General features: G+C 40.6%; 1 protein-coding gene across 2 annotated transcripts; it reads right to left on the bottom strand.

Moving 5' to 3' along the window:
- Window positions 1–7259: 7259 nt before the first annotated feature.
- On the bottom strand, window positions 7260–15526 carry LOC139562352 (tumor necrosis factor receptor superfamily member 6-like). Of its 2 annotated transcripts, none has more exons than XM_071380023.1 (9): window positions 15401–15526; window positions 12395–12533; window positions 12024–12158; window positions 11794–11911; window positions 11291–11367; window positions 11065–11160; window positions 10795–10859; window positions 9453–9471; window positions 7260–9343 (listed from the first exon to the last, which is right to left on the bottom strand). In XM_071380023.1, the coding sequence occupies exons 1-9, from the start codon at window positions 15437–15439 to the stop codon at window positions 9054–9056; spliced, it is 978 nt and encodes a 325-aa protein (XP_071236124.1). In that variant the 5' UTR covers window positions 15440–15526; the 3' UTR covers window positions 7260–9053. The 2 variants fall into 2 exon arrangements, with proteins under 2 accessions (XP_071236124.1, XP_071236125.1); XM_071380024.1 differs by having other exon boundaries at window positions 11065–11157.
- Between the last annotated feature and the right edge of the window lie 2709 nt (window positions 15527–18235).

Raw genomic sequence — 18235 nt, 5'->3', positions numbered from 1 at the left:
CCTTAATTGGCCCCTCATGAACGTAACGGACATATACCAGGAGCTGCACCAGGCCCAACACATCTGTTGTCTCATCCAGCTGTAATGCATAGAATTGACTGGCTTGTATGCGAAGCAGTAATTGTTTCTCCTGTCATGTTACTGATGCGTCGTGAAACAGTGTTGTTTGATGAAGGCATGGTCTGTATCGTTTTTTGGGCCTTTTCCCTCAGCATTGTCCTAGCCATATCTGGGGCAGCAGGAATTATTCAGTCCTCCACAATAGTATGGGGCTTGCCTGTCCTAGCCATTCGGTAGATCACCATATAAGACGCTTCTAGCCCCATCTTATAAATGGTATCTGTTGCTTTTATACATGTCTTACTACTCGAAAGTTGTCTTAATTCTCGCTCAAAAAACTCCTGTGGCTTATTTTTCAAATGGGCATGTTTTGTTTCTAAATGTCTGCTCAAGAGTGAAGGTTTCATTGAGTTGTGATATAGTACTTTTGTACATATAACACACTGTGGCTGAGGAAAGGCACTACTCCCAATATAAGTGAACTCCAAATCAATGTAGTTCTCATGTCTGTTGTTCTGTCCTTTCCCGGGTAAGGGGGCAGTAGCTCTTCGGCTGCATCAGATTCACAACTGTCATTGTCCATGCTAGCTGGGCTAACAACAAATGTAGAATTACTGATAATAGCAATGGATGTGTTCGTGGAGCAGAACAACTTGTGTCGTCGACAGGTGCAGGTGTAGCACTGCTGGTGCAGGTGTAGTACTGCTGCTAGTAGCAGTACTACCAGTAGAGTTGGTATGTGTCTCTATGGATGCGGGCCTTACTTTTTTTAACCATTTATCAATTTTCGAGCAAACGGAATGAGCAGCAGCTACGTTTGGCTAGAAACGGACCATTAGTGAAATTCCCGCGAGAGAGTAACGGTTAATGTGATTGGATGTTAATTATTTGACTAGGCTACCTGTATTTGACATTGTGTTGTTATTTCGCTGAACAGAAATGGTTTAATTTTATTTTTGGCAGTGAAACGAGGCTACCCAGGCGAGCAAAAAACCTCACCCAAATGTATAGCCCCGTTGGAAAATATAAATGGACAGTTTTCTTTTTTTTTGTTAAAAGTGAATCACATTTTTATTTGGCGTACCACTGACGGCATTTCTTGCGAATACGTGATCTAGGGTACCATGTGGTAACAGAGCATATCCCAATACTGCCCATTCTGTCTCGATGTACACTAAAATAATTACATGTATGACCTTTGACCCCCCCCTCCCCAAGTGGGCCCATACAGATGTCATTACCAATCCAATTATTTCATACCTTCATATGTGTTGTATTAATTTAATAATATCAAATTGCCTTAGTTTGAGAAGATTGTTCCCTGGTAATACAAAATTACATTTCATACCCTCAATCCTGTTGGCCCAACTAACCGAGTAGGGGTCACAATATATAATGCAGTGATAACCACATTTAGCTAACTCCAATAAGTGGTTATCATACCAAAATATAACCCACAGACATGGACCTTAATGAAAATCATCATTAGACTTTGTCACTCCAAAGTGGACAAATATTAGAAATGTGGCCTTCTGGGTCATGGACTAAAATAGTATTTTCGTTTTTGTCTTCATGGTTGATGCGGTCTACCCCTTTTCCTCTTATGGAGACAATTGTGACATCTCTAGATTTAGTTAATAACAGAAAGTTGTTAACATTGTTGTGTGGTGGCTAACCACTGGTACATACAGTATCTTCCATCACTTTCGATTGACATCGACTGCAGAAGTGAGAGTAGACAGACAGGATATTAAGCCGGGGCTCAAAATATCACTCAGGATGAGTCTGTGGAAAGTTTTCTTCCTCATTCAGAACCCGACACCAATGGGAAATGTTTGACTTATGAGTATCATTTGATGCCATTACTGTAAGTGGGTCATAACACATAGCATTACTCCATGATTTGACAGCTAGTTTTATACACATACAGCATACAGTACAGTACAGTACACACACGCAAACAGAAATACAGAGAGAGAGAGAGAGAGAGAGGGAGAGAGAGAGAGAGAGAGAGAGAGCTGGAGAACCAGGCATCTGGATATCAATGAGAATAGGTTCTCCTTTGATGCAAGGGGGATAAATATTCACATCTGTGACATTTTTATCTCACATGGGTCTTACTAAGGAGGAATAGAAAACATCCCTCAGAATCACCAGTCAGCTAATGTCCCCTGCAGTCATAAAGCTTACATGGGTGTGTGCAGCAATACCAACACCTGTGTCTGGAACTGTGAAGGAAAAATTAAGCTTAATGACAATTGTTAGACAACTGTACTGTGTGCTTTAAAGCTATTATCCAAGTTGAATAGATAAGCTTGCCAGATGTTCCTAGCCTATATAAGCTAAAACGAATTTATGTCTAAGAGAGTCGAACGCTGGCTGCATCCAGAAAAGGTCTCCCCTGCATCCAGAAAAGGTCACTATTGAATAAACCCTGGGTGAATGCTTAACAGTTTTCTTGACTACAAGAGCTGGTTTTTCTACAACAAAACCACTGAACTAGCTTTTGTTAATGGAGGGTAGACATTGATAGGCCAGGAGGTATGTTCAGAAAGAGTCAAATGGTGAGCATACCACAAGGGAAATGCTGACACTTTGACGACCTGTCTGTAATAACCAACCACCTGCATTCAATAGGATTCGACTAATCATTCAAGCAAAGTAGGTTGATACTTGATCTCAGTCCAGGTAAGTTTAAGTTGTTTGAAGTAGTTGCTTTTTGCAGATAAAGGTTGAAAACAACTGGGCCAGAGAAAAAGTTTCTGGTTTACTGAATTCAATTACGACCTGAGATTAGATGATCTACTTGTGTATTTAGCTGTCTGCGGGATCAGAAGTTGTTGATTAAATCAACTCATCCCTCTCCACCTATAATAATTAGTGCTCCAACCCTCAGCCCCCATGGACAAAACAAATTCTATGAAGATGACTCATGCTGGTAGCGTAGGAACAATATTCCCCACCCACCTTCCTTCAGCAATGGAGTTTTTATTGTGTAGGAAGGCCATGGATTGCATCATTAGGAAAGTGAGGGTGTAGGCAGCACTGTGTGACTGCAGAGTCCAAGTCCTAGGGTAGGTGCCAAGTCTGGGACAATGTGACATTACCGGAGCAATGGAAACCTGGCAGAGGTTCAACTAATGGGGCTATGAGTGATGCCACAGTAGCCTAACCCACAAAACGTTTAGGGCTAACTGGACTTGAGCCAAGCACATTAGCTCTATTGGAGTGTCAACCTCAGTTAGTCAACAGAGGGTAAAAGCAGATGTGATGTCGTAGCTCTTGGGCAAGAAAGACGTGGGAGTATGAATACAGTGTCTTTGGAAAGTATTCAGACCGCTTGACTTTTTCCACATTTTGTTACATTATTCTAAAATGTTTTAAATAAATAAAACTCCTCAGCAATCTACACACAATACCCCATAATGATAAAGCGAAACCAGTTTTTTTTAATATACATGTATATGTATTCATAATAAAAAACAAATACCTTATTTACATCAGTATTCAGACCCTTTGCTATGAGACTCGAAATTGAGCTCAGGTGCATCCTGTTTCCATTGATCATCCTTGAGATGTTTCTACAACTTGACTGGAGTCCACCTGCAGTAAATTCAATTAATTGGACATGATTTGGAAAGGGACACACTTATCTATATAAACTCCCACAGTTGACAGCACATGTCAGAGCAAAAACCAAGCAATGAGGTCAAAGGAATTGTCCGTAGAGCTCCGAGACAGGATTGTGTCGAGGCACAGATCTGGGGAAGGGTACGAAAAATGTTCTGCAGAATTGAATGTCCCCAAAAACACAGTGGCCTCCATCATTTTTAAATGGGAGAAGTTTGGAACCACCAAGACTCGTCCTAGAGCTGGCCACCCAGCAAACTGAGCAATCGGGGAGTAGGGCCTTGGTCATGGAGGTGACCAAGGACCCGACGGTCACTCTGACAGAGCTCTAGAGTTCCTCTATGGAGATAAGAGAACCTTCAGAAGGACAACCATCTCTGCAGACCTCCACCAATCAGGCCTTAATGGTAGAGTGGCCAGACGGAAGCCACTCCTCAGTAAAAGGCATATGACAGCCCACTTGCCTTGGCCAAAAGGCAACTAAAGACTCTCAGACCATGAGAAACAAGATGCTCTGGTCTTATGAAACCATGATTGAACTCTTTGGCCTGAATTTCAAGCATCACGTCTGGAGGACACCTGGCACCATCCCTACGGTGAAGCATGGGGGTGGCAACATCATGCTGTGGGGATGTTTTTCAGCGGCAGGGACTGAGACACTAGTCAGGATCGAGGCAAAGATGAACGGAGCAAAGTACAGAGAGATCCTTGATGAAAACCTGCTCCAGAGCGCTCAGGACCTCTGACTGGGATGAAGGTTCACATTCCAACAGGACAACGACCCTAAGCAAACAGCCAAGACAACGCAGGAGTGGCTTCAGGCTGGGCCACTCAATGTCCTTGAGTGGCCCAGCCAGAGCCTGGACTTGAACCCGATCGAACATCTCTGAAGAGACCTGAAAATAGCTGTGCAGCAATGCTCCCCATCTAACCTGACAGAGCTTGAGAGGATCTACAGAGAAGAATGGGAGAAACTCCCCAAATACAAGTGCGCCAAGCTTGTAGCATCATACCCAAGAAAACTCGAGGCTGTAATCGCTGCCAAAGGTGCTAAAACAAAGGGTCTGAATATTTATGTAAATGTGATATCAGTAGTTTTTTTTATATTTATACATTTACAAACATTTCTAAAACCCTGTTTTTGCTTTGTCATTATGGGGTATTGTCACGCCCTGACCGTAGAGAGCCTTTTTATGTCTCTATTTGGTTTGGTCAGGGTGTGATTTGGTTGGGCATTCTATGTTCTTTATTTCTATGATTTGTGTTTCTTCGGATGGGGCCACAGTGTCTCCTGACCCCTCCTGTCTCAGCCTCCAGTATTTATGCTGCAGTAGTTTGTGTCGGGGGGCTAGGGCCAGTTGGTTATATCTGGAGTACTTCTCCTGTCTTATCCAGTGTCCTGTGTGAATTTAAGTATGCTCTCTCTAATTCTCTCCTTCTCTCTTTCTTTCTCTCTCTCGGAGGAACTGAGCCCTAGGACCATACGTCAGGACTACCGGGCATGATGACTCCTTGCTGTCCCCAGTCCACCTGGCCTTGCTGCTGTCCCAGTTTCAACTGTTCTGCCTGCGGTTATGGAACGCCTACCTGTCCCAGACCTGCTGTTCTCAACTCTTAATTATCGGCTATGAAAAGCCAACTGGCATTTATTCCTGATTATTATTTGACCATACTTGTCATTTATGAACATTTTGAACATCTTGGCTCTCTCTAATTCTCTCCTTCTCTCTTTCTTTCTCTCTCTCGGAGGAACTGAGCCCTAGGACCATACGTCAGGACTACCGGGCATGATGACTCCTTGCTGTCCCCAGTCCACCTGGCCTTGCTGCTGTCCCAGTTTCAACTGTTCTGCCTGCGGTTATGGAACCCCTACCTGTCCCAGACCTGCTGTTTTCAACTCTTAAATTATCGGCTATGAAAAGCCAACTGAAATTTATTCATAACCAATCTGTACATAACCAATCTGTAAATAGCTCATCCAACTACCTCATCACCATATTGTTATTTATTTTGCTCCTTTGCACCCCAGTACTGCCACTTGCACACTCATCTTCTGCACATCTATCAACCCAGTGATTAATTTGCCATACTGTAATAATTTTGCCACTATGGCCTATTTATTGCCTCACCCCCTTATCCTACCTCATTTGCACACACTGTATATAGACTTTCTCTATTGTATTATTGACTGTATGTTTGTTTATTCCATGTGTAACTCTGTTATTGTCTGTGTCGCACTGCTTTGCTTCATCTTGGCCAGGTCGCAGTTGTAAATGAGAACTTGTTCTCAACTAGCCTACCTGGTTAAATAAAGGTGAAATAAAAAAATAAAACATGTAAAAACATTAGTCTCTTCGCCTGGTGAGAAAAAAATTGGTTCATTCCTCAAATTACTCACCTTACAAAACAAAGCATGAGTGAATAAAACAAAAGTGAACAAAAGTACAGGCATGGCTTTAGGTGTTATTTCTCTGTGCCTTTGAATAACTGTGGATCACTTTTAGATCATCACCCATCTCATTTCATTTTCCTCCCCCTATAGTTGTCATTAGGGAATGTGACTGACTGGCAATGCTTGAGGGAGAAAACGAAACTTTACAGTAGTGTACTATTAAACCAAATGTTATTTGCAATTTACAGGCACATACTGTATCTTTTTGTAACAGTAACTTAGAAGTAACTGGCTTCCAGTAAGTTACTGTAAAAACTGGATTCGATTTTTTTTACAGTAAGTTATCCTTTAACAGTTTTTCAACAAACTACTCAGATACGCTCTTGATCATTTAGGTATTTGACTGAAATACTACACAATTATGGCCTTTTCACCCATTTTTGTCTTGGGCTTACTTCATATAGCCTAGCTAACACCTAACTACGTCCTCACGTCCTCACACCTAACTACGTCCTCACGTCCTTCAGCCAGGCTATACCTCATAAGCTTCACAGCCCTTTGTTTCATTACTGCCACTTAATCAGGAGGAGAATATTGCCAGTCTTCAAAGAAATGAAAGTCCAACCCCATTATCTTTGTTGACCTTTGATTTGTTTGCCACACAATCTGGAAAGGGACACTGTGTAGATACAATGTAGGCAAATAATTGCACTGCAATATAAACAAGTGCCCGACTTTCATTTCTTTGAAAGTGGAATTGTTTTCCACTGGTCATCATCACCTTGCAAATTGTATGTAAACACACCATACTATTTTATAAAATCATAATGCCAATATGAGCCAAATGTAATGTATATTATAATGCAGAACACAGTACATTATAATGCCAATCTTAGCCAAAGTCTACCGTGGCTCTGTTTGTAAGCAAGGTTAGTGATGACTCATTGGCACAAAGTTAAAATGTTGTTCTGGTTCAGGAGAAGTTGGTGTAAATCCTCAACCTTATTTTATGGCTAGTGGTTGACTCCACAAATTGAGTGGCAGACGAAAGACTAACAGGCACTCTATACAATACCAACACCTTGTTGAAATAAGTGAGAAGTGCAGTATCACTTGTTTTGCAGTTCATTTGATGCTCTCTGACAAACAGAAACAGTAGTACACAGGAACAGCTCAATTCTTTTTCATATTTTCTGTATTTTGTGCTGGGATTTTACAATCTTACATTAACACTCTTGGCTTGGGGATAAATAAATAGTCTCAAATTCATCAGATGTATCTTCCAATTTGATTTGGCAACTAATAATACCAAATGGTTTACAAAATGAAAGTACAGGCAAGTAAAACCAATGAGAGTGTGCTTAAAAATGTTATATAAAAATAATGTGTCCAATTGTCATACATATCAGTCAACCTACAAACCCTTAATATAATTTTTCTACAATAATACGAACCATATCTGGTCTCAAAACAAATGTGGATACAAAGAGTTTTGTAATCTAATCACCTGAGCTATGCTTTTGAATATATATATACAGTTGAAGTCGGAAGTTTACATACACTTAGGTTGGAGTCATTAAAACTCGTTTTTCAACCACTCCACAAATTTCGTGTTAACAAACTATAGTTTTGGCAAGTCGGTTAGGACATCTACTTTGTGCATGACACAAATAATTTTTCCAACAATTGTTTACAGACAGATTATTTCACTTATAATTCACTGTAACACAATTCCAGTGGGTCAGAAGTTTACATACACTAAGTTGACTGTGCCATTAAACAGCTTGGAGAATTCCAGAAAATGTCATGACTTTAGAAGCTTCTGATAGGCTAATTGACATTATTTGAGTCAATTGGAGGTGTACAATGGGAGCAATTTCCAAACGCCTGAAGGTACCACATTCATCTGTACAAACAATAATACGCATGTATAAACACCATGGGACCAAGCAGCCGTCATACCGCTCAGGAAGGAGACACCTTCTGTCTCCTAGAGATGAACGTACTTTGGTGCAAAAAGTGCAAATCAATCCCATAAACAACAGCAAAGGACCTTGTGAAGATGCTGGAGGAAACAGGTACAAAAGCATCTATATCCACAGTAAAACGAGTCCTATATCGACATAACCTGAAAGGCCGCTCAGCAAGGAAAAAGCCACTGCTCCGGGGGTGGCAGCATCATGTTGTCTGCAGGAGGGACTGGTGCACTTCACAAAATAGATGGCATCATGAGGCAAGAAAATGATGTGGATATATTGAAGCAACATCTCAAGACATCAGTCAGGAAGTTAAAGCTTGGTCGCAAATGGGTCTTCCAAATGGACAATGACCCCAAGCATACTTCCAAAGTTGTGGCAAAATGGCTTAAGGACAACAAAGTCAAGGTATTGGAGTGGCCATCACAAAGCCCTGACCTCAATCCCATAGAACATTTGTGGGCAGAACTGAAAAAGTGTGTGTGAGCAAAGAGGCCTACAAACCTGACTCAGTTACACCAGCTCTGTCAGGAGGAATGGGCCAAAATTCACCCAACTTATTGTGGGAAGCTTGTGGAAGGCTACCCAAAACATTTGACCCAAGTTAAACAATTTAAAGGCAATGCTACCAGATACTAATTGAGTGTGTGTAAACTTCTGACCCACTGGGAATGTGATGAAATAAATAAACGCTTAAATAAATCATTCTCTCTACTATTATTCTGACATTTCACATTCTTAAAATAAAGTGGTGATCCTAACTGACCTAAGACAGGGAATGTTTACTAGGATTAAATGTCAGGAATTGTGAAAAACTGAGTTTAAATTTATTTGGCTAAGGTGTATGTAAACTTTCGACTTCAACTGTACATAAATATATACTTTATAGTGCAACAAACAGGTAAATCAACAAACAATTTGCACATAGGTACTTAGTACTGGCATGGACAGTACCACTGACCTTACGGTATCTACACTTGTTCTACCCCGGAGTTCTAAACTGTGTTTTCCTTGTTGCTGATGATATCCATGATATTATCTGCTTTGGCATTTTTATTCATGCGGCGTAGAGTCTGGATCAGTGTCTTAGAGGCTGTGGTCATCCCCGTCTTCTCCACCCAGGCCCTAAGTAGGCTGGAGCACTGCTCCTGGGTGTCATTGGGATAGTTTAGCTGGTGGGATTCTATGGTGGCAATAGTCATCCCACTGCGCTCGGCCACCTGTTTCATGTCCTTCCACCCCAAGGTCTTAGCGATATCTGGGAGGTGTGGCCAGAGGTCAATACCTGAAACCAAAGAAGAGGGATTGAGGTTAATTCTTAGTTGGGAATGGCATATATGGGTCATATTAGTAAACATGGTAAACATCAGTGGTAATATTGATGATGTCATTACCCCTCAGTAGCTGCATTTCCTGCAAATAAGGAAACAAATAAAACAAATTCACCAATGATATTTCACTCAGTAATTATAATAAGTGTCATGATACACTATATATACAAAAGTATGTGGACACCCCTTCAAATGAGTGGATTTGGCTATTTCAACCACACCCGTTGCCAACAGGTATAAAATCGAGCACACCGCCATGCAATCTCCATAGACAAACATCGGCAGTAGAATGGCCTTGCTGAAGAGCTCAGTGACATTCAACGTGGCACCGACATAGGATTCCAACAAGTCAGTTCGTAAATTTGCTGCCCTGCTAGAGCTGCCCCGGTCAACTGTAAGTGCTGTTATTGTGAAGTGGAAACGTCTAGGTGCAACAAGGGCTCAGCCGCGAAGTGGTAGGCCACACAAGCTCACAGAATGGGACCGGCGAGTGCTGTAGCACGTAAAAATAATTTGTCCTCGGTTGCAACACTCACTACCGAGTTCCAAACTGCCTCTGGAAACAACGTCGGCACAAGAACTGTTCGTCGAGAGGTTCATGAAATGGGTTTACATGGCAGAGGAGCCGCACACAAGCCTAAGATACCATGTGCAATGCCAAGCGTCAGCTGGAGTGGTATAAAGCTCGCCGCCATTGGACTCTGGAGCAGTGGAAACTCGTTCTCTGGAGTGATGAATCACGCTTCACCATCTGGCAGTCTGACGGACGAATCTGTGTTTGGCGGATGCCAGGTGAACGCTACCTGCCCCAATGTATAGTGCCAAATGTAAAGTTTGGTGGAGGAATAAATGGTCCGGGCTGTTTTTCATGGTTCAGTCTTGGCCCCTTAGTTCCAGTGAAGGGAAATCTAAACGCTACAGCATACAATGACATTCTAGACAATTCTGTGCTTCCAACTTTGTGGCAACAGTTTGGGGAAGGCCCTTTTCTGTTTTAGCATGAAAATGCCCCCGTGCACAAAGCGAGGTCCATACAGAAATGTTTTGTCGAGATCAGTGTGGAAGAACTTGCCTGGCCTGCACAGAGCCCTGACCTCAACCCGATCTAACATCTTTGGGATGATTTGGAACGCAGACTGCAAGCCAGGCCTAATCGCCCAACATCAGTGCCCGACCTCACTAATGCTCTTGTGGCTGAATGGAAGCATGTCCCCGCAGCTAACCAACTCCATATTAATGTCCATAATTTTGGAATGATATGTTCGATGAGCAGATGTCCACATACTTTTGGTCATGTAGTGTATGTACTGTAACATTAATGTAGCACTAGAGATGCATGGGTGTGTTTTAAGCAGTGGTTTTGGTCAAGGACAGGGTGGAGTAGTGTAGTATTGAAGATAATTACCTCAGCTACCTTTAAATTCTGGTTGGACATTTTGGTCAAACCACCATTTTGCCCCAGCTTTTTCCCTAACGAAGCAAAAACAGACATTTTTAAAAATGTTTCAAGGGTGAAAACATCATTTTTATACTTTTGGACAGGGAGCTTTCCAACAAAAAACAGACTTCTGCTCTCTCCAACCGCTTTACTAACTAAAATTATAGAACAACCTCTTGTGCCCCCTTCTGGTGGTTTAGCATAGCCTACAGCTGTCTGAATGACCCAAATGCTTACCAAAACCACATTTATTATTTCGCCTCAGGCAGCAAAAAATAAGAAAAACTGCAATAACCATAACTGAGCCAAGTACTGCTGCATGACTTCTTCCTCCTGAAACAAAGAAATGAAAAATAACAGCCACATTGTCAAATAAAAAACAGACTTATTATAATCATACTGTAAGCGAAACCACATCTTTGTAATGCATTGAAATGTTATGGTTTTGCTCAATCCCCCAAACCTCCTTGTTTTTGGTCGTCGTGGCATATGGTGTTGTTGGTGGTGGTACAGGCAACCTTGGTACCTTCATCCCCACATCTTGAAGATAAATTCAAAGATTTGATGCAGGTTGATATCTCTCTAGTCTATATAATAATAGGCCTACAACCAATTTAACAATGTGTTATAAAGGTAGACCCAGCGATATGACGTAGATGCAGAAAGTTAAACAGCATAGTGGGTCAATGTCCGCATCAAGTAATAGTGTTGAAGCTTGAGGCTCAACTTCTCCGCTGTTTTGGTCCCGTGGCTCCCACACTTTAACAGCGTGAAGCGAACCCATGTACAGATACCGTGTGTGACTGTGGGAAAGCAAAGTCTTGCAGTCTCGCTAATCTCAATATCTGTGGTGCTACTCGTGGCAACGTCATTTCGCTGAGTCTACCTTTAACATTTACAAACAATAAACCAAATCAATGTTTTATTTGATGGTTATTTGGTTAAACAACAGTATTCTGGACTTACATGGTACACGGGTAGCAGGCCCTGCAGTGCACCTTCCCCTTGTCACAGTAATAGCCCTGCTGGCATCGACACACTGTGTCACTGATGATGGTACATTTGTCCTCCACTTCCAGATTGGCTACGGAGGACAACCACCACAATGACAGTACGTTAGAAACCTCACTTGCTACAGTAGGTAGGACTTATGTTAGGGTGTTAGTTCCACCTGTTGTGTGTGTGTGTATACCTACCTTTAGGGTTGCAAGATGTGCAGGGCTCACAAGAGTCCAGGAAGTTGGGGTAACTGTTGTAGGTTCTTTCTAGCTCACAGTGAATACAGGTCCCATCGTCTGGGTTCATACTACAGTGGCTGTCCAGATGATGGCCTGTACACACAGAGTACCAAGACAGAGTCAGAGGGAAAGACATAGTAGCATACAATAATTTTATTCATGCAATTTAGTTGACTGGGACAGTGCATATTAACTAGTGAACATTTCAGTTCTCACGACAAAGTAAATGTTCTTTCGCCGTCATTATGGTATTGTGCTGTCATGGTGGGGACCAGAAACAAGCTAACGTTAGTTCAATACAGATAATATTAAACATTTTAGATGCTTACCAGCAGCACAGAGACAGCATGTCTTGTTTTCATGCTGGTAAGTGCCATCTTGACAACTCTGCCTTTTGATGCGGAATTTGATGGTTATGTCTTGGGAACTCTGCTCTGCTTTGGAAGTTGTAGCTGAACGAACTATACACTGTTAAATGCAATGACATTATTGCGTGTTATTAAAAGAGACAGAGTAAGTAGGCAGTTACAGTAGGCACACAATGTGTGTGTGTGTGCGTGTGTGTGTGCGTGCGTGTGAAAAGAGAGAGGAAGCGAGTGAGAAAGAGCGAGTGGGGTATTAGTGATTTAAGTATGATTGGAAGGTCAATAATGATCATTAAGAAAAAAACATGCCTATGTGTGTCAACCCACTAGGCACAAACTGGTTGAATCAACATGGTTTCAACGTAATTTGTCAATGCATTGTGATGTGGAATCTACGTAGATAATACACTTAAGTTTTTTTTTAAAGTAATCAACAGTTGTGTTGAGGGTGACATTTCAACCTCAGGATTATGTCATCATGGTCACCAATTTTCAACATAGAAAACCTTGTATCAAAAACCTTGTATCAAATATGTTGAATTTGCACCTTTGACACAACATCAGATCTTCAACGTTATATCCACTATCTGGAATTTGTTTTGGGCTGAGCAGCACCTGCTACTGGAGAATTGACCTATATACTGTACAGCTATCCATTTGGTCTCCCATCCGGGTTTTTAACCAAGCCCAACCCTGCTAAGCTTTGATATGCACTCAAGTGTACAAAACATTTTGAACACCTTCCTAATATTATGTTGCACCCCCTTTGCAATCAGAACAGCCTCAATTCGTCAGGGCATGGACTCTACAAGGTGTCGAAAGAATTCCACAGCAATGCTGGCCCATGTTGATTCCAATACTTCCCACAGTTGTGTCAAGTTGGCTGGATGTCCTTTGGGTGTTGGACCATTCTTGATACACATGGGAAACTGTTGAGCATGGAAAAACACATAATCGTCGCAGTTCTTGACACACTCAAGCTGGGGTGCCTGGAACCATACTTACAGTAAGTGTTAGGTCTCTCTTTATGTAGTGTTGTCTCTCTTGTCGTGATTTATATTTTATTTATTTTTGTATTTTTAATCCCAGCCCCCATCCCCGTAGGAGGCCTTTTGGTAGGCCGTCATTGTAAATAATAATTTGTTCTTAATTAACGGACTTGCCTAGTTAAATAAAGATTAAATACAAAATGTATTAATAATTCAAGTGCATTCATCTTAATATAGCTAGGTGAGAGAACCACATATCACAGTCAAATATTCAGGATACGAACATTCCATTCCAGCTAAACAATGGATATATAGCGTTTTGCAAAAACAACACATTTTCATACACATCAAAAATCTATGAATAAAAAAATCTGCCAACAGTAATATTTTACACACACGTGAAGCAATCAATTCTGATGAAAACACACAAACCTTAACCCGGACGACGCTGGGCCAATTGTGCGCAGCCCTATGGGACTTTCAATCACGGCTGGTTGTGATACAGCCTGTAATCTTCAAGTTGTTAATTAATATGTTGGTTTCAGGTCTCCATCTCAACCAAAAACCTAAGTTAAAGAATAGGACTGAATCTAATTTTATCTAAAGTGCATTTAAAGTTTGATTTGACGTAATTTAGTCCTTTTCTTTAGCATACATTTTTGGATGAAATGGAGGTGTGAATCCAACATATCAATTATTAATTTGTAGACAAACTGGAATCAAAGCCAGACTAAGTCTGTGGCACAAAAGATACATCTCCTTCAAATGTTGATATTTCAACGAAACACAATTCAAGATCACTTTTGCAATACATTAATTAGCCTTAACTTTAGGCTATTTTATGTATCTTACAAACTAATGCAACAGTATTTATTCAACCTTAAAATGAGTAACTTCCAACTGTTGAGTGTGAAAAATCCAGCGGTGTTGCAGTTCTTGACACAAACCAGTGCGCCTTGCACATACTACCATACCCCGTTCAAAGACTCTTAAATCTTTTGTTCTTATTTACAATGACGGCCTACACCGGACGACGCTGGGCCAATTGTGCGCCGCCCTATGGGACATCCAATCACGGCAGATTGTGATACAGCCTGGATTCGAACCAGGATGTCTGTAGTAACGCCTCTGGCACTGAGACGCAGTGCCTTAGACCGCTGTGCCACTCGGGAGCCACAATACATGTCGCAAGGCTTAAAAATCCTTCTTTAACCTATCTTCTCTCCATCTACACTGATTGAAGTGGATTTAACAGGTGACATCAATAAGGGGTCATAGCTTTCATCTGGATTCACCTCGTCTGTCATGGAAAGAGCAGGTGTTCTTAATGTTTTGTATACTCAGTGTATATGACATTCCAACTTGAACTTTGTTGTGCTTTTTAAATGGCTGAAAGCGAAGTGATAAAACATGTCGATGACACGTCGATGAACATGTCGATGAATTTGGTTGTGCTTTTAGGTGGTTGAAAGTATAGTGATAACACATTGGGAATTCAACACATTTCTGGCTGTATTTTAGGTGGGTGAATAAAGGTTGAAAAATCATTGATCAACGTCTCAAACAAATATTATCCACATTTCCAGTGGTGTGCCCAGTGGTAAGTCCCAAGAAGTTAAAAAAAAAATACACATACTGTACATCGAAAGTGAAACTAACCTTACTTATCTTCAGCACAGACTAGTGAAGGAATTTGACTAGGCTAGACTTTACGAAGTTATAAAGATACATTTATCTTACAGTGGCAATTATGTTAGTTGACAATTAAATATATGTCTTAAATATATGATATATCAGACTATTGATACATCGTGTTTTGTAGATGTGTAGTATGCCATCTATTTCATTGACGCAAGATCACGGCGTAGTGACTTGAGTTGGATGAGAGTTAGTTTAGTTAGCTACCGCCTGACAATATTAAAGTGTCAGAGTTTACCCTATACAAAGTATGTCAACGATAAGATGTTGATAGTCAACTCACCAAGATGCACAGGACACATAGAAACGTATATTTGTTCATCTTCCAAATTGACGCCACCAAGAAGAAATGTCTGCGCCCTCTGTACGTACGGTGGTTGCAAATGTTCGTTCGTTTTTGTTTTGAAGGAAGTAGACACCCACAATGACACCCAGTCTCTCATTAATGGTGTACTATATGTACAATTTAGCACAATGTTTTTATGTACTAACGAAATCCAAATGTATGCTTGACTATTGAAAAGGCTTATCATCTCATGAGATGCACACAATGAGTTGTAGTAGGAATTTACAGTGCCTTCAGAAAGTATTCACACCCCTTGACTTTTTCAACAATTTGTTGTGTTACAGCCTGAATTTAAAATGGATTAAATTGAGAATTTTTTTGTCACTGGCCTACACACAATAACACATAATGTCAAAGTGGAATTATGTTTTTCTAAATATTTACAAATGAATTGAAAATGAAAAGCTGAAATGTCTTGAGTCAATAAGGATTCAACCCCTTTTTTATGGCAAGCCTAAATAAGTTCAGAAGTAAACCTTTGCTTAACAAGTCACATAATAAATTGCATTGACTCACTCTGTGTGCAAGAATAGTGTTTAACAAGATTTTTGAATGACTACCTCATCTCAGTACCCCACACATACAATTACCTGTAAGGTCCCTCTGTCGAGCACTGAATTTCAAACACAGATTCAACCACAAAGACCATTGGTTGATGGGTAAAAATAAAAAGCAGACATTGAATATCCATTTGAGCAAGGTGATGTTATTAATGACACTTTGGATGGTGTATCAATAAACCTAATCACCACAAAGATGCAGGCGTCCTTCCTAACGCAGTTGCCAGAGAGAAGGAAACCACTCAGGAATTTCACCATGAGGCCAATGGTGACTTTAAAACAGTTACAGAGTTGAGTGGTTGTGATAGGAGAAAACTGAGGATGGATCTACAACATTGTAGTTACTCCACAATACCAACCTAATGTGACAAAGCAATTAACTTTTTATCCTGAATACAAAGTGTTATGTTTGGGGCAAATCCAATACAACACATTACTGAGTACCACTAGATTTTGAAGTAGATTTAACTAGGCCATTGGAGTTACTTAACAAGAAGGCAGTGAATGTTCCTGTATGTTCCTGTATTTTCAAGCATAGTGGTGGCTGCATCATGTTATGGGTATGCTTGTAATCGTTAAAGACTGGGGAATTTTTCAGTATAAAAAATAAATGGAATGGAGCTAAGCACAGGCTAAATCCTAGAGAAAAACCTGTTTCGGTCTGCTTTCCACCAGACACTGGTAGATGAATTCCCCTTTCAGCAGGACAATAACCTAAAACACAAGCCCAAATCTACACTGGAGTTGCTTACCAAGAAGGCAGTGAATGTTCCTGATGGCCTAGTTACAGTTTTGACTTAAATCTACTTCAAAATCTATGGCAATACTTGAAAAATTGTTATCTAGCAATGATCAACAACCAATTTGACAGAGCTTGAATAATTTTGAAAATAATAATATTGTACAATCCAGGTGTGCAACGTTCTTAGAGACTTACCCAGAAAGACTCACAGCTATAATCACTGCCAAAGGTGATTCTAACATGTATTGACTCAGGGGTGTGAATACTTATGTAAATGAGATATTTCTGTATTTATAATAAATAAATTTGCACAAATTTCTAAAATGTCACTTTGTCATTATGGGGTATTGTGTGTAGATGGGTGAGAGAAAATTATATATTTAATACATTATGAATTCAGGCTGTAACCACAATGTGAAAGAAGTCAAGGGGTATAACTACTTTCTGAAGGCATAGTATATCTCTGCATGTACCACTAGAGGGAGTGAGTGTCCTTAGCGCGGGAAGGACTGGGTAGCTCCTTTACTTATTTTCAGGGGTCCGTTACTGCAGCGAACCGTCAGGACCGACAGGATGTGTGCTGGTCATTTTCCAAGCACACCAAGTCCCGAGGCAGATTCGATTGTTTCACATCATACTATCAATCTCTCTTCCTACCATGCTGTGCAATAGAGATCATTGGTTGGTAATCCTCAAAAACAGTAAGGTGATCCTCAGAAACTGCCAGTCAGTGTGTTAGCTACAGTCAACAATGTTCAGACTAGATTGCATTAAGACACTCCTCAGCCGCGAGGTTTTCTTCTAATCAGGTGGACAGGAAAAACGTCTGGCCATATACCCATGTCATCAATTGTTTCCAAATAGAATATGAATCCATGATAGACATAATATGTAGAAATGGCTGTAATAATTTTAATCAATTTTAGAATAAGGTTGTAACGTAACAAAATGTGGAAAAGTCAAGGGGTCTGAATACTTTTCCCGAATGCACTGTAGCTAAATATGGATATACATTTCTGATTTATTTTTTATTTATAAAGGCTGCCACTCCCCCTAGAAGGCAAATCTGGGGTGGCTCCATATCTATATTTTTTAAGGGTACATACATCTACCCTCTGTGCCAAATTTGATCACAAAGTGAACCATTGAGACCACATTTTCATTTTAGGCGCTCACCACTAGTATACAAAAGAGAGATTATTTTTCCACCCTCCATTTTATCACAAAAATCGTGGTTAATTGTGTTTTTTGTCTGTGACTAGTTGCTTGACAATGTCCTAAAATTTCGGGATAAAAAATATGGTTTAGAAATAATTGGGGTTCAAATGTACCCCTGTTTGCACTTTTAGGGTTAAAGGTTGATGCAATCCAGAGCTCCCTACAGACCAACAGTCTGCATACTACATTTATGGAGTAATCCCTACTGGTGATGCACAGCAGCGACTGTCACATCACTCAGTTACCACACAT

The sequence above is a fragment of the Salvelinus alpinus genome, chromosome 32 (assembly GCF_045679555.1).
Source record: "Salvelinus alpinus chromosome 32, SLU_Salpinus.1, whole genome shotgun sequence".
In the NCBI taxonomy this organism is placed as follows: Eukaryota; Metazoa; Chordata; class Actinopteri; order Salmoniformes; family Salmonidae; genus Salvelinus; species Salvelinus alpinus.
Note: the sequence above shows the minus strand (reverse complement) of the source record. Positions and strands in the feature narration are given on the sequence as shown.

Excerpts from the sequence above, each read along its gene's own strand:
- LOC139562352 (XM_071380023.1), bottom strand. The coding sequence starts at position 15,439 with ATGAACAAATATACGTTTCTATGTGTCCTGTGCATCTTG. Across the intron at positions 11,161-11,290 it reads CGACGACCAAAAACAAGGAG|GAGGAAGAAGTCATGCAGCA; the intron begins GTTTGGGGGATT and ends TCTTTGTTTCAG. Across the intron at positions 10,860-11,064 it reads AAATAATAAATGTGGTTTTG|GGAAAAAGCTGGGGCAAAAT; the intron begins GTAAGCATTTGG and ends TTGCTTCGTTAG.